An 18,652-nucleotide genomic window follows, 5' to 3' on the forward strand; every position below is an offset into this window, starting at 1 on the left:
TTAAAAAAAGAAAAAAAATTTATGCAACTCAACACTGGGAAGACAAACAATCTAATTAAAAAATGGACAAAGGGCCTGAATAGACACTTCTCCAAAGAGGACATACAGATGGCCAATATACATATAATGCTCAATGTCACTAATCATCAGAGAGATGCAAATTAAAACAACAATGAGGTATCACCTCCCACCTCCCAGAATGGCTGCCATCAAACAGTGCTGGTGAGATAGGGAGAAAAGGGAAACCTAGTACACTGCTGGTGGGAATGCAGACTGATATAGCCACTGTGGAAAACAGTATGGAGTTTCCTCAAAAGTTAAAAATGGAACTGCCTTTTGACCTAGAGATCCCACTTCTGGGAATATATACTAAGAATCCTGAAACACCAATCAGAAAGATATATACACCCCTATGTTAATAATAGCATTATATACAATAGCTAAGACCTGGAAACAGCCTACTCAGTAGATGAGTGTATAAAAAAGCTGTGGTACATTTACACAATGAAATACTATGTGGCTGTAAAAAAGGAATTCTTACCCTTTGCAACAGCATTGATGGACCTAAAGATTATTACGCTAAGTGAAATAAGCCAATCAGAAGAAGACAAATATCATATCTCACTTACATGTGGAATCCAATGAACAAAATAAAATGACAAACAAAATAGGTCCAGAGACATGGATTCAGTGGAACAGACTGACAGTTCTAGGAGGGGAGGCAAGTGGGGGGGTGGGGGGGGGGAGATTAACCGAAGAACATATATGCAAATATATATAGCCCAGGAAAATAGACAATAGTGTGACGAAGGCCTGGGGTGGGGCAGAGGTTGGGCAGAGGGGGGAAATGGGGGACATCTGTAATACTGTCGCCAATAAAAATAAAAATAATTTAAAAAACAAAAAACATGTTCCATATTAACTTAAAAATTATTTCCAATATAAGCAGAAAATCATATACAGTATATAGAATGATCTCTATTATAATGCAAAAAAAACCATGTACAGAAAAAAATATGGAAGAATATACACAAAAAGTATTTAACAGTGATTATCTCTGAAAGGTAAGAGGTGATTTTTTTTTTAAATATATTTTTATTGATTTCAGAGAGAGGAAGGAAGACAGAGAGAGAAAGAAACATCAATGATAAGAGAGAGTCATTGATCAACTGCCTGCTGCACACCCCTTACTGGGGATCAAGCCCGAAACCTGGGCATGTGCCCTGACCGAGCCCGAAACCTGGGCATGTGCCCTGGTTCATGGTCGACACTCAATCACTGAGCCATGCTGGCCTGGCATAAGAGGTGATTTTTATTTTCATTTTTATGTTTTCTTATAGTTTCCAAATATTTAATTTTTTTTAATGGAATACCATGCAATTATTTAAAGGCAAGGAAAAAAACATTTATGTTTTCATTGATTTTTTAGAGACAGAGAAAGGAAAAGGAATAGAGAAAAACATCAATGAGAGATATCATCAATCCACTGCCTCCTGCACGCCCCCTACTGGGGATCGAGCCCACAAGGGCATGTACAAACCCTGACCTCTTGGTTCCTAGGTCAATGCTCAATCACTGAGCCACACAGGCTGGGCAAGTAGAAAAAAAAAACAAAAAACATTTAAAACTTCAGAAAAACCTCTGCTTCAGCTTCCTGGTCAATATAGTAAATCTCTCACTCTAATATTGTATATAAATGGCAAGCAGATTTTGGGTACAACTACTGTTAATTTTTTCTATACTCATGTTTTTCTTAATGATTAGCCAGTCAAAAATATGTAAGCCTTTTTGCAACAATCTGACCTCTTCTTAGACAAGTTTTAATCACAGTCTCAACTGTGTACAATTAACAAAGATTCCAAGTATTAATGATTCAACAACGCATATATTACAATTCCATTACAAGAATCAAAATGGAATCCTAATACTTAAGTATTTTTCATTGTTTCATAATACTTTAAAGATTAAAATTTAATCTTTTAAGGCAAAATGGGTTCTAAGTCCCTTTTCTTTCAAGCTACACTTACACTAATAGAACACTAATAACTTCTCAAAAAACAAGCTCAAGAACATTTATTTTACTTATTAACATTCAGATGTCATACTAAATAAGCTTTTTAACAAATCAATTCATACAATTATTCTGAGGTTTATTTCAAACCTAATTCATTATAATATATCCTCAAAAAGAGAATGCTATCAAAAGCAGATAATCCAGGAAAAAAATATATGCTGGATTCCACTGACACTTACAAATTGCTAACATACACTTTTTTCTTATTGATTTGAAAAAGAGAGAGAGAGGAACACTGACTTGTTCCACTTAGTTATGCATTCACTGGTCACTTCCTGTATGTGCTCTGACAGGAGATCAAACCCACTACCTTGGCATATTGGGAAAATGCTCTAACCAACTGAGCCACCCAGCCAGGAACTAACATATACTCTTTAAACTATTCAGGCTAAAATGGTCTTTGCCATGTTCTTAATATAGAACTTCAGAATTTTAATCACTTAGTTGTTCAGATACTACATAGATATAAATCTATTATTTAAAGAAAACTGGGGGTCTGCCCACAGGTATGGCTATGACTTACCAAGGAAAAATAAATCTTTTTGATGGGTGGAGGTAGAAGAGGGCATAAAGGGGATAAATGGTGATAGGGGGAAAAAAATTAAATAAATAAATAAAAAGAGTATCAAGCTCCCCATGTACAAATCCAAAAACTACGGATCTCCCCATTAGCAGAATTCAAAATATTCACACTCTTACTCCACATCTATCCAGAGAGATCAGCCTTGAATTAATCTACATCCAGCTTCTAACAAAAGACCAAGAATAATTTAGTGGATAATGATGTTCCAAAGAGTTAGCTATAAGGATAATGATTGCAGCACTGTTTATAATTTAAAAATTGCAAACAACTTAAAATTATAACAACAGGATATTGGTTAAATTAACAGTAATACTCTCATATAATGGAAGATAATGTAGCATTAAAAATGTTTACCACTGTGGCCTGAGGAAAAATTTCCTCTAGGGCATAAAACAGTCCCATAGAGATAGCCACATTTGGCTGGTCCAGAAACATGCAGGTAAACACTGGTTTTCCCCAGAAGTTTGTTCAGACTCTACAGATCTCAAAATTAACATGGGAAAATGCTCCAAGACCAATAAGCCCACTACAGTCAGGCTCCCATTTATAACTAAGATGGCCAAGATGAGGATCGTTTGATACTTCTAAATTAATCTTTTGCACACACAATTAGAAAAAGCCAGCTATATAATTAGGCCGAATGAATGCGGGGGAAAAACACTATTAGAGACTGTATTACAACTTAAAAGGCTTCTCCCCTAAGTTAAAATGAAACTATATAAAAGGATTTAGATAAATGGATTGACCTATGACATTGTTTAGTTGTCAACCCAATTCTTCAAGGTATTAAAAATATCTGTCCTTATTTTAAAAAGGGAAAGATTTGGAACTTTACTTGTCAAGTACAGGTATAAATTGTAAATGTCTCCAAAAAAAAAAAAGAATTGGATTCAATTGTTCTCTTTTTGTGTCTGTCTATGTTTATATATGCACGTTGTAAATGTGAATTTTCTACCTTCAGATAATATGGTTAAAATTAATTTAAAGGCCAAAAAAAAACAATTTAAAAAAATTTTTTTGAATTAATTTAAAGGCAAGTGCTTATAAGAATTGGGTACCCACCTTGGCCAGGTGGCTCAGTTGGCTGGAGCATCGTCCCATGCACCAAAAGGTTGCACGTTCGATTCCTGGTGAGGGCACATACCTAGGTTGCAGATTTGATCCCCAGTTGGGGCACATATGAAGGCAACTGATTGATGTTTCTCTCTCTCTCTCTTTCCCTTCCTCTCTCTAAAATCAATAAACATATCCTTGGGTGAGGATAAAAAATTTTAAAACAGAATTGGGTACCCTAAAATTCCTAGAAATACAGACACTAGCACAAATGCTTTTCAAGCTTACATTATCTAAGGTTAATCCTTAGTAAATAAAAGCTAGCTTAAGTTTGTTGGTTTAAGTAAATCAGGCTTGTCTTTATTTTGGGTTTTACAAAAAATAAGTCTATGTTAATAACTGATATTTGTGTCTACGAAAAATATTTCTAGAGGTTATAAGTGTCCAAGCTAAAGAATGTTAATTGACTACTTCTTAGTTTTCATTAGACATCGAGGTTTTTAAGGGTTAAAAAATCTCAGTATATCTAAGAAAACTTCTAGGATATATCATATGGGTAACCAATAGTTGTAAATTAAAAGAAGAGTCGGGGCAATGGGAAATCCAAGACAGCTGCTTGGTTCTTCCCTGCTCCCTGGCTCCCCATTTTTTTGTTTTTTGCATTCCTTCATGCACCAGAGTGCATTTAAGCAGGACTTAGATGAACTTATGAGCTCCCATTATTTAAAGGAGACATCTTATACTGTTGCCAAGGTTTGATAGTGTCACTTCAAGAAAATGCCACGTTAACTGCTTCCTTCCATAGCAAGTTCCCAAAAGCAAAAACTTTAAAGATCATTGACTGCCACCTGGAGATTTTTGTTTTTTGGAAATGACATCAAATAAAAGACACTCTCCAACCTCATTAAAAGGGAACTTATCAGGCTCCTAATCACAAATGGACATCTACCCCTGTCAGTGGACATCAAAGACTCCTCGAGGACGAGAAGCCACCTACCCGAGGTAGACAGCTATCCTAAGAAATCAGCAAGGCCTGTGTACTTATGGATTGATACTGAACTCAGAATCCATTTTGTTTCCTTCTCTGTCTGCTAATGATATTCGTCATGACAATTACACTTGTTCTTTGGGTTTCTCTATATACTCCAACTTTATGATTACTCAACTTGTATAAAAGATAACTGTTAAAACTCTTTCATAGCCTATGTAAATGTTGTACTAGATGCCAAGTACAAAAAAATGGGTCAGAAGGGAAAACTAGAATCATGATAGTTGACAGGATAGAAATAATCCAGAGTGGTGTGGTGTCGTGTCCGTCCCCCCCTTCGCAATGAAGGCCATAAGACTTGACCGCCTTCCATTCACCTGCCCTTCCCATTTTGGGAAAATTCGGCCTCAATCCAGATCCCATGGTTACAGTATTGTGCCATCCCCAATGGTCAAGGCGACATTGATACTGAGACTTCCCAGGAATGAGCCTTCCTAGCACTGTGAGATCACACTGACCAAAAGGTTAGTCATCAATGCATCCTTCAAATTTAGGAGCAAAAAGAGGAAGTGTGGATGAAAGTAACCTCACAGGGTGATCTGAATAAATTCCTAAGTGGGCAGGTATGGTGGGTAGTCATGCCCCAAGCCTGTAACTTCCTTGGAGAAAGTTTTTAAGCCAGCCCCATCCATATCCTTGTGTATCTAAGTTAACACACCTTTGAAATACCAGAATACCCCTCAAAGAGGGTATCAACCCTCATAACAATTTTTTTCATTTTTATTTGATTTTTTTTTTTTTTTTGAGAGGAAGGGGGAGAGGAGGAGGGGGGCAGAGAGAGAGAGAGAGATTTGTTGTTGCACTTATTTATGCATTCATTGGTTGATTCTTGTATGTGCCCTGCAAGGGGATCAAACCCACAACCTTGGCATATTGGGACAACGCTCTAACCAACTGCTACTCAGCCACTGAAACCTCACAACATTCTGAGTGTACATAATCTTATTACCTATCCTATAATTCAATCCTCACCTTCCGTTCTCTAATCTTCCTTACATCCCCTCCTTAATTTCAAATGCATAAAAGAAGCTGCCAAACTGCTATTCTCTGGAGAATTTGAGATCTTGGTCCCTGACCTATGTTGTCAGTTTGGCTCAAATACTCTTTTTTTTTAAATGGTTACCGCTGCTTCCCTGGTGTACTTATGCATGTCCAATACATGTAAAGTATTCAATGCATATCTACTGAACAATACCTTAAATTTGATTTAGGAAATGATGTTCACAACATAGTTAAGTAGAAAAGGTAAATTATAAAACAGTACTTTGTGGTTTTCTTTTATATATATATATATATATTTTTTTTATTATTATTATTATTTTTTAATATATCTTTATTGATTTCAGAGAGAGGAAAGGAAAGGAATGAGAGAGTCATTGATCGAGCCCGCAACCCAGGCATGTGCCCTGACTGGGAATCGAACCCCGAACGCCTGGATCCTAGGTGGATGCTCAACCGCTGAGCCACACCCGGCCGGGCTTTATATATTTAAAATATTTGTTTATTATAAATAGATATACAGAGAGGCAAATTAAAAGGCTATACACCAAAGTGTTAATTTTGATTGTGTCTGGGTAGTCTTCTTTTTGCTCAATTGAATTTTCTAATTTCTCTGCAACAAATGAGCTTTGTTTTGCTTGTTTTGTAGGAAAGCAAGCAAGAATTTACTGACCACAGTAAAAACACTTAGGACAGTGAAACAAGGAAGGGCATAGAAGAAGCAACAGGAGAGCCTAGGCTGGGCAGCTTTGGCTCACTGGAAAGTCAGATAAAAGGGGGCCTTGGAGACAGGTTCAGGGGATTATCCCAGAACAAGCTGCCACTGCCCAATGCTCCCCTGGTTGCAAGTCTTGTGGGGTCCCCTGGAATTTAGGAGATACGTGCCTGTGGGGGAAGGAGGGGGGAAGGGAATGGCATGGGCATGCTCCCTGGAGGGAGAGCACCTGGAACAAACCAGTTTTGCTTCAGAAATATTTTTTAAATACTTTAAACTCAAATGGTATCAGTGTCTTGTCCATATATCCATCAAAGCTCTAATTCTTTCAGTAATTTATTTCCCTAGCTGGCTTAAGAAAAAGCAGTATTATAAACTACTAACATGAATTTAGTACACTAATTTTCTAAGACATTGTACATTTTTAAAATGCAGTAGTACCGGCATATTCTCCCTCCCAGGAGCACACCCATGCCTTACCCCTCCCCTTCTTCTTCCCCCACAGGCATGCATCTCCCAAACTCTAAGGGACCCCACAAGACTTACAACCAGGGGAGCAATGGGCTGTGAGTGGCAGCCTGTCCCGAAATAAACCCCTGAACCTGTCCATAAGGCCCCTTTTTCTTTGACTTCTAAGTAAGCCAAACAGCCCAGTCTAGGCTCATTTCCCCACCTAGTCTCTTTCCTGTTGCTTCCTCTGCCCTAGGCCCTTCCTTGTTTCACTATCCCCAGCTTTTATAAACATTCTCTAAAAATCACTAAATAGGTATAAAATATGTGTATATTATTGTTGAACAACTAAGTAAATATATTACAAATAATGAGAAACATTTAAAAAGGAAAGGGGGACCCTGGCCAGTGTGGCTCAGTTGGTTGAAGCATCGTCCTGTACACTGACGTCAAGGGTCAAGGGTTCAATTTCCAGTTGGGGCACATACCTGGACTGTGGGTTCAATCCCTGGTCAGGGTGTGTAGGGAAGGCAACTAATCAATGTTTCTCCCTTGCATCACTATTTCTCTCTCTCTCCCCACTTTCCTTTCCTCTCTCTCTAATCAATAAAAACATATCCTCAGACAAGGATTTAAAAAATAAATAAAAAATAAAAATATAAGAAAAGGGAGAACGCTGGAATAAGTCTTGTGGTGTTGAATCAGAATTGGAAGTACTGGTATTAAATTCATGGTTTCTACAGGTGTACAGATAAGTAGACAGAGAAATTAATATAGAGATGTGTATATGTTTATGGGTTAATATACATATATTTTTCTATTCCTATCTATTGAGAGAGCCTAGATATTATGACACCCCTGCAGCAATGAGCATACCTAGCACCCAAACCTGGATTCCTAAATACTATTCTTCAATAAAAAGAACCAGGGCTCCTTGGAAAGTATCTTGTAGTAGCAGAAAGTAAGAAAGTGCTCAAAAAAAAAGATAAGAGCAGGTCAAAAGGGCACAGGAGCCCACCTGAAAGATCTCCCAAAACCTAAACTGGAAAATTTTGACTAACAAAACCAATAACAATATAGTACATTATAATTCATAGAATAAAATAAATATGTATGAATCCATATTGATACAATTAAATAATTTAATTAATAAATAAGGGGGAAGAGAGACAGCTCACCCTTACATACTAATTTCAATTAATAAATATAAAGGGAGTGCAGGAAATAGAAAATCACCCATAGAATATCATATATTAACAGTTAAAGGCAAGATCCACTGCAAGAAGCTAAAACAGTGGTTGAAAGTTTAAGAGAAAGCACACTTGCATAGATTCAAAGTATCTCTCCCAAAGTATCTATTTATTACAAAGGGAAGGAGTAATTTTACAATGAAGTAACCAGGCAAACACCATCTTAAGCAGGTGATCAAGACTGACAACACCAATAATAAGACATATGATCATCACGTACCCCCTGATAGACTGAGAAGGGTACATCACTTCTGTTGTATTCTTCCCAAAAAGCCATAACCTTAATCTAATTATAAGAAACTTGAGACAAACCAAAATGAGGGATATTTGACAAAATACTAACCAGTATTCTTTAAAAGTGTCATAATCATGAAAGAAAAAAAGACTGAAGAACTGTCATAGACTGCAGGAAATCAAGAAGACATGACAACTAAATATAATGTGGGATCCTTGATTGAATCCTGGAACAGAAAAATGATATTAGTAGAAAAACTGAAGAAATCTAAATAACGTCTAATGTTGTCTAATGTTTAACTTCAAGTATTGTACTAACCCAGGGATGAAAAAAATTAATTAATTAATTAAATACAGTATTGTAGCCCTGGCCAGGTAGCTCAGTTGGTTACAGCGTTATCCCAGTACACCAAGGTCTCAGGTTCAATGCCCAATCAGGGCACATAAAAGAATCAGCCAATGAATGCATAAATAAGTGGAACAACAAATCAACATTTCTTCTCTCTAAAATCAATAAATTTTTAAAAAAAATAAAGTATTGTACCAATGTTAATTTCTTAATGTTCATCATTGTACTAAGGTTATGTAAGATACTAACATTGGGGAAAGTTGAGTGAAAGGTAGACAAGAACTGTACTATTTCTGTAACGTTCCTTTAAATCTAAAGTTACTTAAAAAAAATTAAAATTACTGTAGTACACCTAAAAATAAGAAAGTGAAATGATTTACTCAATATTATGAATTTCTAATGGTGGAATCTCAGATTAAATTGCATGAAGCAACAGCGTAAAGGAGAGTATTAAACAGAAAATAAGTAGTAGTCAGTACACAGGTATTTAAAACTGAGTACACAAAAAATAAATAAAAATAAAAATAAAAAAATAAAACTGAGTACAGTAGCAACATAAGATTTTTTTTTAACCTCCCTCATTTACCGCACTTAAGCTAAATCCAGAATTTTACATAAAGAAACCACGTCACAATTCCAAAGTGTTGAGTTCAGTTCAGGGCAGCTTCCCTATTCTGTTCATTAAACTTTGGGACATTGAAACACAGGCTAAGGGAGATGATTAGATAGAAAGTATTGCTCTAGTCATTTACCTCCCAGCCTACCAAAAAAAAAAAAAAAAAGAAACCACATGCTGGCCAATGCGGCTCAATTGGTTGAGCATAGTCCTATGCACCAAAAGGTTGCCTGTTCAATTCCTGGACAAGGCACATGCCCGGTTTCAGGATAGATCCCCAGTAGGGGGGAGTGCAGGAGGCAGCTTATAAGATCTCTTGCTCTCACATAGATGTTTCTCTCTTTCTCTCTCTCTCATTTCCTCTCTCTAAATAACAAAAAGAAACCACATCCTGAATATCTGAAGTATACCAAGGCAGAAATAAGAGTACCTATTTCTTATAAGGGTCTATAAGGGTCTCCTGATTCCCTTTCAGAGCCCTCCTTGTTCCACAAAATGTATCAAATTAAAGGTCTCTGTGCCAAATTAAAGTCTTCTGTGTATAATTTGGAATGCTTCAGAAAAAAGTGTCTAATAAATTATTACAATGTAAATTATTATAATGTAAATACTACTGCATTTAAATCACAAAATTCCAGAGAAAAAAAGATCACCTTTCTAAAAATGGATTAATTTTTGAAACACTTCCTAAGTAAGTAGAAACTTTGTTTTGCTACCCTTGGCTTATAGAAAATGAATGAATGAGTGAATGAATGAATGTATGTTTAAAAGGACATATTCCAAACAGTAATTTCAGCACATAACTTGAGTATAACTCTTATACATTTACAGTACTATAATGAATGAACATGAGGCACTCTAATACATTCAGTTATCAAAGAAATACTGTCTTATGTTTTATATAAAATCTAAAATGAGGCCTGGAAAGTATACTGGTACTCTTACAATAATTTAAACAAGGCTGGTCCCAGAGAGGGTTCCCTGGCTAACCCTCAGTTAATTAGGATACACCATTCTCCAAAAAACAGTAATTAATTACAGTTTTACAATATTTTCTTTAAATTTTTTTTGAAAGACAAATAGCAAAATACTTTCAATATTAGTAACTCTAAAGATAATGAACAGGTTAAAAGGAAAACTCATGCATACCTTATGTAACTCAGAAGATGAAGACTTTTTCCTTTTTCCTTCTGTGACAATTTCTACAAAGACATGGTAAAAGTTATCATTTAATATCTAAATGAGATAAACAATGCCATAAAACCTTTCACAGCCATCCTTTGCTTTAAACTAACTTCTTGATAGATTTAGAATTTACATTTTGATACATTTTACAGAACCTGATGGACTAAAAACATAAAGGTCAAAAAATAATCAAAAGTAGCAGAGCACAGCCTGGCATGGCTCAACAGCTGAGCATCGACCTATGATCCAGGAGATCAAGGTTCGATTCCCGGTCAGGGTACATGCTCAGGTTGTGGGCTCGATCACCAGTCAGGGGTGTGAAGGAGGCAGCCGATCAATGACGACTCTCTCATCATTGATGTTTCAACTCTCTCTCCCTCTCCCTTCCTCTCTCTGAAATCAATAAAGATATATTTAAAAAAAAAAAAAAAAAGTAGCAGATTCTCACACAAAATGTCTCCATTAAACAATATATCTACGATGATAATTTTTTTTTAAAAAAGAGTCAAACCTGCCTCTAAGAACTAAAAAGAAGTTCTCTGGCAAAAGTCCTAACATCCAATAGGTGTTTAATGAATATTGGTTGAATCATATAACCAGACAAATTATCAAATTCTTATGATTGGGTTGGGGGGAACAGGGGTGACAAAGCAGAAACTGAGAGCTAGAAGTTGGAAATATTTTACAAAAACACTTTAATTCTACTACATATTTAATCATCTATGCACCTCGGAACAGCTTAAGTCTTTCTTCACCAATATTTTTCAGACTTCCTGTAAATTTTTTTTTTTTTTAATTCTTTCATTTAATCGGCAAATATTGATTGAATGTCTATCATTTGCCTGGCACTGTATTAGGTAATGAGTACAGTGCAGTAAGCAAACTAAATACAGTCTAAGCTTTCCTGTAACTTACAATTTACTGGAATATATCACATAATAATATTATATTTCATAATAAAAATGAATGATAGAAATCCACACCTGTATGGTCATCTATTTATGACAAACACATCACTACGATTCAGAGGTAAAGGGATGATCTTTTCAATAAGTAATGCTGAGGCAATTTGATAACCAAATGGGAAAATAAACCTTAACCTCTACCTCACACTATACACAAAAATTAACTTTAAATGGATCACAGATTCAAATGTCAAAGAGAAAACAAATAAAGCTCCTAGAATAAAAAGGAAAGGAATAGCTTCATGACCTTGAAGGTAGACCAAGATTTCTCAAACAAGACACAAGTAATATTATTCATGAAGAAAAAGATTAATAAACTTTACTTCATTAAAATTAAGAAATTCTATTCATCAAACCTCATCATTAAGAGAGTGAGAAGGCAAGCCACAGACCGAACAAAAAGATTATTTATAATACATATATCTATGAATAGCAGGGTGACTACAGTTAACAATACTGTATAATTCAAACACCTGACTCATAACTAGAATGTATAAAGAACTCCTACAAAGCAAAGGCGAGACAACCCAATCTTCAAACTGGATAAAAGTCCTAAATAGTAAGTACCTGGGAGGAAAGGAATATTGACTGGAACAGGATACAAGTCAGCCTTCTGAGATGCTGGAAATGCTCTATATCTTGATCTAGGTGATGACTACACAGGTATATGTATATAAGTATTAAAAGTGATCAAGCTATATATTAAAACATGTATAAATTTTTTTTTAAATAACAAAATTCAAAAAATAAAGATATGTATACTCTGCTATATGTAATACAACTTAAAATTTTTTTTAATTTTTTAAATAACAATTATAATGAACTATAGTTTATCCCGAAATCTATATAGTGAAAAAAATTTATCTTAAGTTCATAATATATAATACTGACTTCACTATATTCATTTCTTGAAGCAAACATTGATGTAAAAATTATTTTAACCTCTCTGTATAAGCTTTCGATCATTTTAAGTAGTTTTTAATAAAATAGCATTGCTTAGAGACTACCAAAAATAAATAAATAATTTTTAAATAAATGGTAAGAGTTAGAGGAGAGGGGCGTTGTGAGGCTGGGTGAAAAGGGTGACGGGATTAAGAAAAAAAAACCTCATAGGCAGATAACAACAGTGTGGTGATTACCAGAGGGAGAGAAGGGTTGGGAGGGAGGTTGAAGAGGGAAAAGGGGGTATAAAGAGTGATGAAAGGAAACTTGATTTGGGGTGGTGAACACACAATACAATATACAGATGATGTATTATAGAATCATACCCCTGAAACCTAAATAATTTTATTAACCAATGTCACCCAATAAATTCAATTAAGTAAATAAACAAATGGTAAGAAATCTGTTTACCCTTACCTTATATAAATTTACTTTCTAGTCCATTTTTTTTCCCTAGAGAACACACTGCCTCTTCTCCTTGTGGTTTCAGTTGCTCTAAACATTCAGAGAAACCTCTCCAGTAACAAACTATATAAGTGATCCCTGAAAGTATAGTCTTTCTCTAGTCATTTTTAAATTTAATAACATGTATTTTTTAAAAAGGAATATTAATTGCTTAAATTATAATTTATAGATTACTATTCCCAAAGTGATTCACTGAGTTAAAAGTGCTTCTATACTGTTTTGTAGCATGTTATCCTATTTCTTTAATTAATACTACTGTGACTTCCCAAAATTTTAGGGGTTTTTATAATTGAGTTGCTCCATCTTATACCAGGTTGGTTTTGGAGTATTTTAATAAACATATGATGTGCCTCTACTTGTGATTATCTGGTATAGCATAATGCTCAAGAGTACATAGTGCTTATTAGCTGTCACCTCTCTAAGATTCAGTTTCTCGTCTCTAAAACAGGGCAGGATATGCAGCTTTTTTCCTTTTCTTTTCTTTTCTTTTCTTTTCTTTTCTTTTTTGAGAGAGAGAGAGGTGAGAGAGAAACATCAGTCGGCTGCCTCCCACAAGTATCCCAACTGGGAATCAAGCCCGCAACCTGGGTATCAAACCAGCCACCTTTTGATGTACAGGACAATACTCCAGCGAACTAAGCCACACCAACCAGGTAGGATACCCAGCTTTTCAACTGTTAAGATTAAAGTGAGATAGTCTATATTAAAATATTTAGCATTAAAATATTTAGCATTATGCCTGTCATAGTTAATACAAAATAAGTGGTAACTATTATTATGTTTTACATTAAAATATACTTCTTTAAGAGACTTCAGCAGCATATATTAGTATTATCATATAGGAAAATCTCTCTAATTAGTCTCCTCCTAAATATATGAGTCAAACAATTAAAAGCATGACTTTTTCCCAAGTAACTTCTGGAATCACTCATTCACTTATTTATTCCATAAACATTTATTTAGGATAATAGTAATTACTACTGTCAGGCATTATGCTAAGTACTTTACAGAAATTATTTTATTTAATCCTTATAAAAGTCTCATGAAACCAGTAAAAGTATTATCTCTACAGATGAAGAATTTAGGTTTGAAGAATCCAAATAACTTGCCCAAGGTCATCATGTTGGTCCATCACTGATCTGATTCCAGAGATAGTATTCTTAACCAGTGTACTCTAGGCATGCTGGATGCTATGGAGATTAAAGACGAGTAAGACAGTCCCTGTCACAAATTAACAGTAAAACAGCACAGACTAAACAATTCAGCAAGCTAGAATACATTATGAAATCTGATAAACATCACACAAGAAGTGCAGAGACACCTGGAAATTCAGAAGTAGGTATAACTTTTTTTAAGTTTTAGTTAACTAAGAGATAGTTCTTTAAAAGGCATAATTGAACTGAGCTTTGAGATAAGTTTTACATAATGGGTAAGTTTTAGACAGGCAGCTAGGATGAAACAGCTCACATCAGCCAGCCTCCTAAATTAATGAAGGTTCACATTAGATTTCCCCATCTGGGAGACAGGTTTAAGACAGCACCATAACAAAGTGCGAGTCTAGATCTTTGCAGCTACTCAATCCTACCCATAACCCATTTCCTGTGTTACCATGTGCCTCTAATCTACTTTCCAATCCTCTGCCTTCCATCATCAGGCCTGGGAATCACATTTACCGCCCTAGATGTCAATACCTAGAGCCTTACATCTCTTATGTAATTCAACTCTACCCTTTCATCTACATTCTTCTCTATCTCTTCCTTAGCCCACTAAATTCCTTTCTAGAGCAATACTATTTCCTTAAATTCTGAATCTTTTCCTTGAACATGTCCTCCACCTTAGTTTAACTGAATCCTAGCTTTTTATTGACTACACTATTTTTTTTAAGACACTCTCTCAAGAAGATTCTTCTCCCACTTACAAAATTAGGAATAAACAATCTCCTCCCTCAACCACCATTTCCAATGAATATTCTATCTTTATTGCAATAATTCCTTTTTTTAAAATTCCCATAAATTGGATATATTATCTCACCCATACTTGTGACTGCCATGTACTGAGCCAAGACCAGCTCTCTAACATTCCTAGAATATTTTGATACTTGACTCATAGTTTTCCTCTCTGCCATCACTCTAAATCTCTAACACTTCCTTTTTTTTTTTTTTTTAATATGTCTTAATTGATTTCAGAGAGAGGAAGGGAAAGAGAAAGAGAGACAGAAACATCAATGATGAAAGAATCATTGATCGGCTGCCTCCTGCATGACCCCTACTGGGGATCGAGCCCGCAACCCAGGCATGTGCCCTGACTAGGAATTGAACCACGATCTCCTGGATCATAGGCTGATGCTTAACCACTGAGCAATGCCAGCCATTAACACTTCTATTAATCAACTTACTCAATACAAAGAACTTACCTTAATTTACTCTATTTTAACAAACTTCCTCTACACGTCCCCATTTCAGAAATATACACTTATGAATGGATTTAAGGAATCGTGTTGCACCTTTCAAATTCTCAAATAAGAACTTCTCATTCTACAACATACTGTCCTACGACCCTTCCATTTCCTCACTCACATTGAACCCCCACATTGAACCCTCACATTTTTTGCCCCCACATCTTGTCATACCCTTTAACCCTAACTAAAACTAAATTCATTTTGCCCTCGCCAGTGTGACTCAGAAGTTAGAGAGTCAACCCTTACACTGAAGGGTCACAGGTTTGATTCCCAGTCAAAAGCATGTACCTGGCTGCAGGTTCAATCCCTGGCCCCGGTCAGGGCATGCACAGGAGGCAACCAATCAATGTGTCTCTCTCACATCGATGTTTCTGTCCCCCTCCCTCCCTCCCTTCCACTCTCTAAAAATCAATGGGAAGAATATCCTCTGCCTTTTGGCTCTCTGAGCAAGCACAACAGTGGTGGGCAAGAACAAGTACCTTACAAAAGGCACTAAAAAGGGAGCCAAGAAGAAAGTGGTTGATCCATTTTCTAAGAAAGATTGGTATGATGTGAAAGCACCAGCTATGTTCAATACAAGAAATATTGGGAAAACACTAGTCACAAGAACTCAAGGAACCAAAATTGCATCTGATGGTCTCAAGGATCGTGTATTTGAAGTGAGCCTAGCTGATCTGCAGAATGATGAAGCCACATTTAGAAAATTCAAGCTAATTACTGTGGATGTTCAGGGCAAAAGCTGCCTCACTAATTTCCATAGCATGGACCTTACCAGAGACAAACGTGCTCCATGGTCAAAAAGTGGCATACCAGCACTGAAGCTCATGTTGAAGTCAAAACTACCAATGGTTATTTGCTTCCTCTATTCCGTGGGTTTTACTAAAGAACACAACAATCAGATTCAGAAGATCTCTTATGCTCAGCATCAACAGGTTCACCAATTCTAGATGATGATAGAAATCATGACCTAAGAGTTACAGAAAAATGACTTGAAAGAAGTGGTCAATAAACTGATTCCAGCATTGGAAAATACATAGGAAAAGCTTGCCCATCTTTTACCCACTCCATGATGTCTTTGTCAGAAAAGTCAAAATGCTGAAGGAGCCCACATTTTAACTGTGAAAACTCATGGAGCTTCATGGTGAAGCTAGCATTTCTGGAAAAGAGACTGGGGATGAGACAGGTGCTAAAGTTGAATGAGCTGATGGATATGAGCCCCCAGTCCAAGAATCTGTTTAAAATTCAGGCACTTAATGGTGACAAATAAAAAATCCTATTTGTAAAAGAAAGAAAAGAAAAATTATCTTTGGGTGAGAATTAACAAAATAAAAAAAACTAAATTCATTTTTTCCCCAAATTCTTTCTGGACTACTTAACACTGCTGAAGAAAATCACATAATTGTAGTAACTGTAGCTACTACTACTGCAAATTCAAACTTGTTTTAACAAAGATTTTTAAATTACTTAATAGTTCTTATATTTATCCCTAATTGACCTACTACTCTATATTGAGCTCCCAATACCACTTGAAAGTCTCTATTAAAATATGGTCTTGCCTCCTATTCCACTAGATCCTCAAAGTGAAACTGGGGAAGGAGGAAAGTGTTTCGAAATCAAGCAAGTCTGAGAAACTGCATATTCAGTCACTCTCTTTGGGAGGCACAATGTACAGAACCAGGGCAAAGGCTCTGAAAAAGTCTGCAGTAAATAAAAATCTTCTTGTAACTACAGTTGTCAAACACAATTGTCCATGGAACCTTTTTTCTAAGTAGGCTCACTAATGTCCTGTGACAGTAGACAAGGTTAAAATTATAAATTTGTAGTCAAAAAGACCAGGTTTTGAACCTTGGCTTGCTTCTTACTGTTGCTTACAGTTGCTTACCCTCTCTAAGTCCCAGGCTGCTCATTTGCAAATTAGAAATAATAAATAACCACCCTATGAGGCTTCTGAAATAATTAAACATTTATAAAATTCTTAGCACACTAGTTAGTACCTAAGTATTAAAAAAAAAAAATGTGCAGCCCTGGCTGGGTAGCTCAGTTGGTTAAAGCATCGTCCTGATATACCAAGGTTGTAAATTCAATCTCCCATCTGGGCACATACAAGAAGCAACCAATGAATGCATAAGTAAGTGGAACAACAAATTGATGTCTCTCTCTCTCTCTCCCCCTCCTCTAAAAAAAAATTTTTTTTTAATATATCTTTATTGATTTCAGAGAGAGGAAAGGAGAGGGAGAGAGAGAGACAGAAACATCAATGATGAGAGAGTCACTGATCGGCTGCCTAGCCCACAACCCGGGCATGTGCCCTGACCGGGAATCGAACCCCGATCACCTGGATCCTAGATCGACGCTCAACTGCTGAGCCACACAACTGGCTGGGATAAAAAAATTTTTAAATAAAAAAATATGTACACTTAAAAGAAAGTGAACACAGATCTTGAAGAATGTTGTCTGAATCAACCAGATGAAAACCTAAAAGTTTACTTGAACTTTCTGGTTTTAATTAAAAAACTCATTTATAAATTGTGATCTATAACTCTAATATATGTTATACTTTTTTTTATTGTTGTTTAATGTTTCTAATGGTCATTCTCCCTTGAATGACCCATGAATTTAATTATTATTTTATTTAACTATCAGTAAACCTGTCTCTGGTGCCAATACTTTTTTTAATCTGTCCCTATCTAATTTACTGCTTTTGATATGCTGTGAACTTGGAAATAAGGTAATCATGCTTATAAATAATTTTTAAATATAGATTCAATGTACTCTGAAGAAAGGCTTGAGAAGCTTCTCATGAGTGCATTTTAAACTGAGGTAATGACTAGCCCTAAAGTTGTGTTAGGAAGCACACAAAGGACATCACATAAACAGTGTGCATTTTCTGAATGTGTCCTAAAATTTTACTTCAACGTTTTAGGGGAGGAAGAAAGTACTTAAATACAAATGCTATGATTTATTGGAGGCATACACACACACATCTCTGTATCTATATATGCATTTTCAAAGGAAAGAGTATCTCTAAACTACACACACACACACACACACACACACAAAATGACTCTGGTTGTTTATGAAAGGGATTTCAGGTTTTCAACTGCTTCAGGAAATGTCCCAGAGGTCTGTGTTCACTCTCCTTTTCCGATAAGGACAGGAAAAAAAGTTTGAGGTGCCTTGCCACAAGGGCACTCCTAAGTAAATTTGGAATTAAGGCTGTCTCTGCAAAAACAAACAGTACAAAAGAAATGAGAAAAGGGGAGGGC

The 18,652-nt window shown here is 35.8% G+C and overlaps 1 protein-coding gene and 1 pseudogene across 14 annotated transcripts in view; one reads left to right on the forward strand and one right to left on the reverse strand.

Moving 5' to 3' along the window:
* Positions 1-18,652, reverse strand: part of SENP7 (SUMO specific peptidase 7) — a 106,814-nt gene that overhangs the window by 86,069 nt on the left and 2,093 nt on the right. For 10 of the 13 annotated variants that reach the window (XR_013998952.1, XM_081139269.1, XM_081139267.1 and 7 more), the window contains one exon: positions 10,521-10,573. Coding sequence is in view for 9 of the 13 variants with exons in the window: in XM_081139269.1 (XP_080995395.1) it covers positions 10,521-10,573 (53 nt within the window). In the remaining 4 variants the exon portion in view is untranslated. Of the gene's footprint in view, positions 1-8,515; positions 8,634-10,520; positions 10,574-12,088; positions 12,177-18,652 lie in introns of those variants that run through there. The other 3 variants (XM_081139275.1, XM_081139272.1, XM_081139266.1) reach the window with 2 other exon arrangements.
* LOC308557821 (small ribosomal subunit protein eS1 pseudogene) lies at positions 15,823-16,625 on the forward strand (annotated as a pseudogene). The gene has a single exon. The product of its transcript is annotated as a small ribosomal subunit protein eS1 pseudogene (transcript).

The sequence above is a fragment of the Miniopterus schreibersii genome (assembly GCF_964146895.1).
Source record: "Miniopterus schreibersii genome assembly, chromosome: 5".
In the NCBI taxonomy this organism is placed as follows: domain Eukaryota; kingdom Metazoa; phylum Chordata; class Mammalia; order Chiroptera; family Miniopteridae; genus Miniopterus; species Miniopterus schreibersii.